This window comes from Hipposideros armiger, unplaced genomic scaffold, assembly GCF_001890085.2.
Source record: "Hipposideros armiger isolate ML-2016 unplaced genomic scaffold, ASM189008v1 scaffold_1592, whole genome shotgun sequence".
Lineage (NCBI taxonomy): Eukaryota > Metazoa > Chordata > Mammalia > Chiroptera > Hipposideridae > Hipposideros > Hipposideros armiger.
Window position 1 is genome coordinate 120,717 of NW_017732942.1, and position 10,077 is coordinate 130,793.

A 10,077-nucleotide genomic window follows, 5' to 3' on the forward strand; every position below is an offset into this window, starting at 1 on the left:
ATAATTCTCTTTAATCATTCTAACACTTCATTAAGTCTGAAAAAGCCATTGAGCCCTTTGTGGTAGTGCTGTGGTGAAGGAGTGCACAAGGCAATGAAGGAAAATGTGTACACCATCACTGATACTGTCAATGATAATTACTAATACTGCTACCTTTGGAGTAGTGATGCCTGTTGGGCATGTAATTTAACTTCTCGGTGCTCAAGTGCCCTATCTGTAAAATAGAATAGGTCTCATGCTATTGTTGGGAAGAATAAATGAATTGCTATATAGAAAGTATTTAGTACAGTGCCATACACTGAATAAGTATTCTCTAAGTTACTATAATGTTATACTGCCTCTGCTAAATTCTTTCTTCCTTTGCTTTGGGGCAACATTTTACAACAACCACATTGATAAATTGAGATAGTCTCATCTGAGCTTTACTAGCAGGAATATTCAACAAGATCTCCTTGAGAAATCACAGTTGAGGTCATAGTAAGTTCTAAATGTGATTTTTAACTTAAAGCTCAAAATGCATGTCAAGATATTGATACCCTTTGGTACTTGATCAGTTTTTACAACTATTTCAAACACTAATCAATGAATAAAAGACATACAGAAGTCAATGTCACAGTTCTTTGGCAGTATGAAAGAGAACATGTCTTAGGTTCAGTTCCTCAGAAGCAGGCCTAAGACATAGATTCACATGCAAGTAATTTACTAGAAAACTTATCTCAGTAAAAATTAAAAAGGAGAAGCAAGAAGGGGGAAGTAATATAATGTGAGGGAATAAATTAGTAGATATAAGGCAACTGTTCAGAGTTATGGAATTCCAGCTTGCAGTTGAAGTGAAGAACACAAACTTGGAAATTAGGCTGCTTGGTTTTACAAAGAGCCTCCACCATTTACTAGCTGTATATCCTTGGGTGAGTTATTCAACCTGTTTCTGTTTCACTTTTTACCTCTAAAAAATGGTGCCATCTCATAGAGATGTGAGGATAACATCAGATGATACATATGCCTGGCACAGAGTATGTGTTCCAATAATGTTAGTTGGCTTTGGTAATAGTAGTAGAAGCAGCAAGCAAGAAGGTCATGTTAATAGAAGAAATTCTAGTAATTATTAACACTATTATTATTGCTATTATTAAAATATAGTTATGCCTGCTATTATGTTGAAGTAAAGTTATCCTCAACTATAAATTCCTGAAGAAGAGGGTCCAAGTCTTGTTCACCTCTATATGCTCATCATCTAGTACCCCAGTGTACATGATGAATAATGTTGTTAAATAAAATTGACAGGACAAGTTTACTAAATATTAGAGGTGGAAGTGGTGACACTTGGGAGGAAAAGAAAGAAATAAAAAATGATTCTGATATATCAAACAGATAATGCAGCTGACATTAACTAAATACAGGTCACCAATGGCCTCTACTTTGCTGAATCCAATTATCTTAACCACCTCAATCATCTTACTTGCTGTATCAGCATCATTTTATCACCTTCTCCTCCCTGAAGCACTTTCTTCACTTGGATTTGAGAGTACAGCACTCTTGCTTTTCCTCCTACATCACTCTGCTTTACTGGGTCCTCCTGTTCTATCAGAACTCTCACTGCTAGCATACACCAAGGGCTCAGTCTTTGGTCTTCCTTCTATATCCATACTCTCTCAAAATGTGTCTCCAATCCCCATGGTTTTAGATACCACCTACACATTCATGACTCCTAACACATATATATCTCACATACCCCTCTCGCCAAACCTCCAACATTGCTTACTAAAGACCTCCACTTGGATGTCTTAAAGATACCTCAAGTTGAACATGTTCAAAACTTAATTCTAAATATCCGCTCACTTGTTTGGTGCTCTACTGACAGCCTTCCTCATCTCAAATAAATGGAGATCCATTGTTTCAATTCATTGTTTTCTGCCATGGAATTCTCAGTCTCCTCTTAATTACTTATCACCAACATCTCCATTTTTTTTCAAGAATCCCCTTAGGCTTGAACTTCCCAACACTCTGTTTCAAAGAAAGTCAGTTCTTTTTGGTAGGACTCTATTCAGGACTCTCTGTTCTAATGAACTACCTTTTCCTCTGGGAAAAATCTCAGAGCCTGTGATCCGGGCACTGGGTGAGGACAGAGCTTCTAGTCGTTTTGACTTGCCTTTCCAAGCTGGGAACCTCCGCTCACAAATGAGCTGATGCAAGAACAATGGAAGTCCCAGCATTTCCAGCCCACCATCCCCATAGTAGGACCTGCACACCTATGAGTAGGGCTGGGTGGAAGAAGGAAGCCCCAACCTCTCTGCAGCACTCTCCTGCAATTTAGCCTCTGCAACTCAGAGTTGGAGGGGACGAGAAATGCTGGCTGCCTGATCCTCGCAGTGAGATGTTCTATCTCTTGACTGGGAGCTTAGGGGACAGGAAGCCCCATCTTCTTGACCACATCTGCTCAGAATGAAGGAAAGGAGCTGTCTCGGCCCATGCCATAGATTCTTTCACTGTGCTGACTGAGTTTTAATAGATTTCCCTGAATAAATGTTCTTTCATTTGCTGTACAGCCTAGGACAAATTCCAGGAACTTGAGTGGGTTGGCTTTTTAAATCACTTTCACCAGTTATTCTGTTTCACTGAGGAATGGGTCCCAGAAGCTCCTCACACTGCTCTTCCAGAAGTAGGACTCTTCCAAAAGGAACGGATTCATAGAATTTGTCAAAAACACATTTAAAGAATGACATTCAATGATAATAATAATAATAATAATAATAATAATAATAACAACAACAAAGCCATTTAAAGCAAGCTGGTTGATACTCTCTGTTAGAAAATTTCATGTGTCTTCTATTGATTAACCTGCCTGACCACATACCTGAGCTTTCTTCTTCCTCACAAGCTCTCCAGCAATTCAATTTGTTTTCCTTTCTGCATCCATTAGCTTCCACCTGAAACAATGAACTTGATATCTTATTGGATAACCCCCCAAATTTCAGCTCTGCAGGCTCCCCTGGGACCTCAAAGTTTGCAGAGGAATCCCATCCCTCCACAGTAAGAGCTGACACTTTCCATGCCTGGGATGATACTGCAGAAGCATCTTTCCTGCAAAATAAGTGCCTTCATCAGAAGCTACCTTACTATCTCTGCTGACTGCAGGAGTTAACTTGGGTTCAATCTCAAAGGAACCAATCTGGTGATCTGCAGGACCTGATAAAAGTGAAAAGAGATGACACCCAAAAAGATCCACAAGAACCAGTTGATAAGACAGGAGGGGTTGTAATGGTGGCACTAAATCTTCTATTTTGAGATTTGGGCCTCTGGTATCATTTGATTAACAAGTGTAATTTAGCTTGTTGTTTTAGAAAGTTTTCCTCTTTTCTTTGTCTTCCATTCATCTCACCAAACCTTAATAACTCTGTATATTATACATTTACAATGCATATAAGTTTCAATCGTTCTTTGATATGTAGGTGACTGGCCAATTGGCTGTGGATATGCTCCTAAAGCCTGAATAAGGAGTCTTAGAGCAATCACTCTCCTCTCCAAAATGTAAAGTGAGACAGGTTTGAAGAGGTTGGGGTGAGGTAAGGCCAGGACCTCCATAAGAGCCTAGAGAGAACAGAACACCTGCTCTAATCCCACATTCCACTCTAAAGCTCATAATCTGGGCCTTTTAAAGCCTCATGTGAAGGTTTGGCTCTGACTCCGAACTGGAGAATCCAGATTTGGCAATATCCAGCCATACCTAGGAAGGTCCTTAATGGTCTCTTGGTGTTGGGAGTGTGCGTGGGAGTAATGAGTTCTTTCCTTGAGGTGCTCAGTTGCTGTTGCCCTGGTGAGAGTACAAATCCTAGGTATGTAACCGGTTGTGGTGAAATCTGGGCTTTGTATCAGCAAGAGCTGAGGAAGTGCCCCAGGGATTGGATTTTGAGAGTGCTGGATCAAGGGAGCTAGAACATAAGACTGGATATGCAAAAATTCATTTACTTGGAGACATTTTGTAAATATATAAAATTTATTGTTTAGGCAAGGGCCTCAGGGGATTGGACAAACTCAACAGAGTAAGGAGGCTCTTAGAAGCTTAGAAAAATCAAAAGCCCATACTGAGCAGAGTAGAAATACCTGAGGTTCTTAGAAGATAATAAAAGAAAAACTTAAAAGTTGACAGGAGAATGGGGATGCTGGAATGGTTATTTTATGTAAGGCCAGAGGACCCACAGGAGAGTTACATTTCATGGAAAAGCCCAAAGAACACAACATGCACCAAGGCATCAGGAACGTGCCAATGGGAGGGGCACCACATCACTAAGAAGCTCAGTGTCACTCTCCTCTGAAGGCCAGCAGCAGTGATAGGAGCGCTGTGCAGAGCTGGGATCATTAACACATATGGCGATGATGGAGATTTAAAGCTAACAGAAGTAATGTGTGAGCACTGAACCAGCACAAACCAGGAGGCTGCAATTGCCCTAACAACAGCAACAGGGGGACAGCTAAGAGTCCATTATGCACAGGGGGTTGTACAGATGGCTAATAGAATGTGTTCTTGGTAAAGAATGCTACATCTAAATGGATCTGAGCAATGGGTTGTAGAATATAAAGAAACAGTGCAAGAAAATAAAGGCTGCCCAACATTCCTACACTGCTCATACAAGTGCATCCATTCAAGAGGTGAGAGAATGCAGGACTCCCAGGAGTCAACAGCAGGCAGGTAAGTAAGCAGTGTCCCACACCCCTATTAGGAGCTTGGAGAAGAGAATGACACATAGCTGCCAGATGGGCAATTCATTAGTAAGTGACAATTATGAAACAGAAAACTGGAGGAAGAAAACAAGAGAGGTAAAACTGATGATCAGAGCAAGATAGGTTTTTTCCCACGTTGCCTTTGGGGTAGGGGTAAGAAAGGTGGGGTCAAATAAGAAAGCCCAGAGGGCCGGCCAAGTGGCTTGTTGGTTAAGAGTTGGCTTGGGAGCGCAAGTGCTGAGCAGCAGGGCCTCCGGTTCGGATCCTACATGGGCCAGTGACGCTGCGCCCTCTACAGCTAAGATGGTGAACAACAGCTCAACCTGGAGCTGGGCTTCTGTGAGTTGCCAGCGGCGATGGCTAGGCTGCAGCAGGGCTGCAGTGGGCTGCCGTAAGCTACCATGAGTGGCTGGCAGCCAGCGTGAGCTGCGGTCCAATGGCTGGTGATCTTCTGCCTCAGCCAGGAAGAATGCAGTGATCACAATACCAACATGGCTCAGTGAAGCGAGGTCCTCCACAATTAGACTGAAGAACAAAAGGACAGCAACTTGTCTGTTCCCCTTCCCCGATTCTCCAATGCTGTTCCCCTTCCCCAATTCCACAATAAAATCTTTTTTTAAAAGCCCAGACCTTGTAAAGGGATTGCTTAGGAGGAATGAAAAGGTGGTAATAGTTAATGAGCCAAAACAAGAAGCCGAGCCTGGGTCCCGCGTGCTCCAGGCTGGAATCATTCCTGGAAGAGCAGCTTCATCATCCCATGTCCTGCGGAGGCACCTATGGGTGCGATTGGAGATCTCCCCCCATCCCCCTCCCACACACACTACCTCAATGTGTCAAATTACATCCATAAAGTTTACCCAAAGCCTTGTAGCCTCGGCACCTAGTTACTCAGGGTCTCTGGAGTCACAGTGAAACTGGAAACTGAGAATCTTAAAGTACGGTTTACAAATACAGAGAGGTCATCTCACAAGCAAACACTGGTCTCAGTAATAGTATCACAGACCCTCTCAACTACAAATTTTCCTCCTCTTCCCCCGCCTCCCATTCTAACTATAGCTCCCCTTCTTACAGCCTCCCATCTTCTTTCTGAGGCCCTCTGTTGGGACAAGGTCCAAGAGAGCAGAGAGCCAGACTCTGGACCTCACCTGGAAAGGTGCTGGCTCCATTTATGTAACCCGCACATGTGCAGGGCGCATCTCTATGTAAACATTTATGGAACCGGTTGGCCATGAGCTGTAACCAGCTGGCCATCAGCCACTATTGCTCTGTGTGCTATATAACTGCTGTGGCTGCGTTAGTGAGCGGGATGTGTGAATGTTGCTTTCTACATCTTGACCGGCTGCCATCAATATAGTTAGAGTATTGGCGGAAGTTGCTTTTTGTGTCTCAACTGGCCACCATCGAGACTGTAGCCATGAACCCTCTCTCCATGGCTCTGTTATTCATCTATTTCGGTCTCACCATATGCTGTATTCACCTGCCAGGAGCTGAGCTCCTGCGATCTATCTGGCGTGACACTTGGCGTAGTCAGCGGTAGGATTTGGTGCAGGCCAGAGGCATGGAGGGTGGGAGGTGGATTAATATGTGGTTTGCAGTAGCCACACTATTGGAGACCTGCCCCTCCCCCCACCTCAGGAGTGGGAGGCGATGGATGGGTCCCCTAAAGTCTCGGAGGAGACCTTATTGAAGTTGGAGGAGTCTTTTGCAAAGCACATTGGTGCCCCGGCGGCTGAGGGTGCTATGGACTGGATGTTTCTTACAACTCTCCGAAAGGTGGTGGGGCAGTCTGTGCATGGAAACTTAGTTACAGGAAACCCGTGAGGACCTGCACCAGGAGCAGGAAATGCAATTTGCCTGGGAGAAAACTCGGGGTCTTTTAGAAGTGGAGGTATGGTCTTTAAAGGAGATAAAGGAGCAGCTACCCCAGTGTGGGGAGGAATCTCCCACAGTTGTAGACACCTCTGAGGAAGATGATAAGGATGAAGAGGGGTTGGTACTCACTCCCCGTTGCCAGGCCAGGCTCGCGGTAATGCAGACGGTAAAGGCGCAGCAACCCCGTGGAGCCCCTGGACAACAGCCTCCCATACCCTAGATGGTCCAACACCAGCTGTTCTGACCATATATCCAGGCACTACTGATGGACTTGGGTCCTGCTTGCAGCAGAAGCCCTCTGAGTCGTTAGCTGCTTGGTTATTGCAGTTATGGAATGTTGGGGTGGACAATATACTCCTGTCAGGATTAGAGATGGGAAAGTTGGCTTCCATCACCACCCACTCAGCCTTACGGCAACAGTTAGGGAGGCACTGGGCTGCAGCGGGACGCAGTGTGGACACTGAGGGCCACCCTCTGGGACATTACTTGGACTGGACTGAAACTTTTTCGCAGGCCAGGTGAATTAAACCCACCCCTGGTTTGGGTATTCAGTGTGGGATGTTGATGGTCTACAACAGCCTTTATTGTTGGGGTTTGTGGATACAGTGCTCCCGTTTCCTTGCACAGAGCCCCTTGCGGAAGACGCTCGTTGCATAGATTGTGAGGTGAGACCTGGATGGGTGGAGTGTTGGGACGAGGCCCAAGACAGCTGTAGAGCCAGGCTCTCGACCTCATGTGGAAAGGTGCTGGCTTGGTTATGCAACCCACACATGTGCAGGACGCATCCCTATTGTGGGAAAGATGTTAAGAAAACGTGCCTTCATTGGCTGATGTTAACTTCTGTCTATTAGCTTTTTTGCTCCTTCACGTTAGAGGCTGCATGTGGGGTGATGGTTAGCTTAGGGTTAAGAGAATTCTTGCTCAGCGGTTGACAGAATTCCCCATTTGTCTCATTCCTGGCAGGGAAGATATGAGATGATGTTGCTTTCTGTCTGTGTTTCCTGCATCAGCAGATAAAGTGAAAGAGGTAACTTTGTTATAACAGGTTTGTGTGACAGGCACGTTGCCAAGGTTTGGAAGGAGAGAATAGGAGGGACTGTTTTCATCAGCTGGATAGGCAACATCCTTATCATTAACTGCCAAACCCTTCTGGAACTGGCTATTCCTTGAGGGGGGAGGCAGGAACAAAGCTTGACTTTGGGGTGCATCTAAAGAGATACATAAGAAAGACCTCAGTTGTAACGGAAGGAATTTTGCTGTTTCAAAAAGACTGTTGTTAGAAAAGAACTGCTGTTCCAAAGGATTGCTGTTGTCAGAAGATTGCTGTTTCAGAGGACTGCTGTTTCAGGACTGCTTTTCAGAAGAGGATTGTTTCTGGACAATACAGCTTACAGCATTGGAGGATGGCCGTGCTTTAAGACTTAAACTTCCATGTAGCTGGCAGCATTGGGGGACACCCCAGTTTCCAGCTATGGACTTGGTGAGGTCTTTTGGTTGGCAGTAGAGAGTTCTTGTGTTGGTGAGTTCATTCTAGCATTTCCTGGAACTTGTATGCAGCCTGCAGCTTGCAGCGTCAGGAGACTCCCTGACTACCAGCCGTGGACCTGGTGAGGTCTGGCTGGTTCCTGATCTCTCTAGGGTTATTTCCACAATTCGGTGAGCTTCTTTGGCATATTATTTCAACACATAGCAAAACCTTGGATTGCGAGTAACTTGTTCTGTGAGTGTTCTGCAAGACAAGCAAACATTTCTAATAAATTTTAACTTGATAAATGAGCGATGTCTTGCAAAGAACTATTGTGTGACGCCTAACGTCACATAGTCACAACTGAACCAATGATTCTACTTTCTCACTGCGGAATTGTGGGTGATTGTCTCCCATGCTGGGATGCTCAGTCTCAGGCTGCGGTTTTTGGCAGAAATCAGTGATTTTTCAGAACATTAGCAGGTGCCCACAACTGGCACTAGCGTATTTTTTTGTCACTTCAAAGCATCTATGGACTGTTGTGGAGGAGATCTCGTCTGCAGAGGAGGTGGAGAAAAAGACGGAGGAATCCCTCACTTCAAATGAGATTAGGGAGACGTGTAAAATGTGGAAAACAGTGCAAATTTTGTAGAAAAGCACCACCAGAATAAGGCTATAGCAGTGAGAGCAATGAATCTGTTTAATGACAATGCAATGTCACATTTCCATGAAATCCTCAAAAGGAGGCAAAAGCAAGTGTCATTGGATAAGTACCTTGTTAAAGTTGCACAAGAAGAAATAGATCCCTGTTCGCTCTTGTCTCCCTCACACCACCCACAAACGTTTTCAAAGGTAACTGCAGGTTAATTTGTGTGTGTGTTTTTTTTAATATTTTGTATTGTCTTTATTATTTTGTATTATATTACAGTCTTGTAATAATTTGGGTTATAGAATAAAACATCTGAGTTTCCATTATTTCTTATGGGGAAATTCATTTTGATATACAAGTGCTTTGAATTACCAGCAGGTTTTTGGAACAAATTAGGCTCACAAGCCAAGGTTTTACTGTATATATATATATATATATATATATATATATATATATATATATATATATATGTATGTATGTATATATATGTTTTAGCCTTAATTGCCTTTTATCTTCTGTTATTGCATTCTTCGATTACTCTGATTGTGTTTGTCTTCTATTGGATATTGCTCATAAATTGATTGGATATTGCTCATAAATTGATTATATATTGCTAAAAAAATCCATTAGGTCCTCCCTGGCGTGTGCTCCTCTCTTCCTCTTTCCCTCTGCTCATCATTACACCCATGAAATCTCATCTTTCTGGGTCAGCCAGTATCCCATGACCACGCTAGGTGATGACACTGTATAAATCCCTGCAAACTCAGCCTGGTGCAGGGCAGCTCTGACTGGCAATTCTCACGCTAGGGTTCCACCAGGTTGGCTAAGCTTTGTGGAGCCCACATTGTAATTTCTAATCTTCTGTCTGCCCAGTCCTATTTCGTCCTACTTTCACAGCTATTAATCCCTAATAAACACCACATGCAAACCTCCAATCCCACCTCAGTGTGTGCTGCAGGAGAATTAACCTCTTACAAACTATGCTTCAATATGACATTTAAAGTCCCAATGATTGACCTGGATTGAGCCACTCAGATGTTCCAGCAAATTTGATGATTATAGAAAACAATGAGAGTTTATATGTTCCAGGCACTTTTCTAAACACTTTACATATATAAACTGAATCCTCACAACAACTCTATGAGATAGGTACTACATTGAATCTCATTTTGCAGATGAAAACTTGAGGGAGAATTAAAGTGACTCACCGACATCCCACAGATAGTAAGTGGTAGAACTGGGAATGAAACCCAGGCAGTTTGGTTCCAAAGCTGTGACCAACTATATACTTTAGTGTCCATCTCAATCCTAGCATAGAAATTTGTCCTGAAAGTTCAATCTGGTCGGTAGATTTAGCAGTTTTGCTCAGTAA

At 43.5% G+C, this 10,077-nt stretch overlaps 1 protein-coding gene across 1 annotated transcript in view; it reads left to right on the forward strand.

Annotated features, from left to right (window-relative positions):
• LOC109377867 (interferon-induced very large GTPase 1-like) overlaps positions 1 to 144 on the forward strand; it is a 115,676-nt gene extending 115,532 nt beyond the window's left edge. The window contains exon 3 of the mRNA XM_019634350.1: positions 80 to 144. Coding sequence (XP_019489895.1) covers positions 80 to 144 — 65 coding nt within the window. The remainder of the gene's footprint in view (positions 1 to 79) is intronic.
• Positions 145 to 10,077: the final 9,933 nt, after the last annotated feature.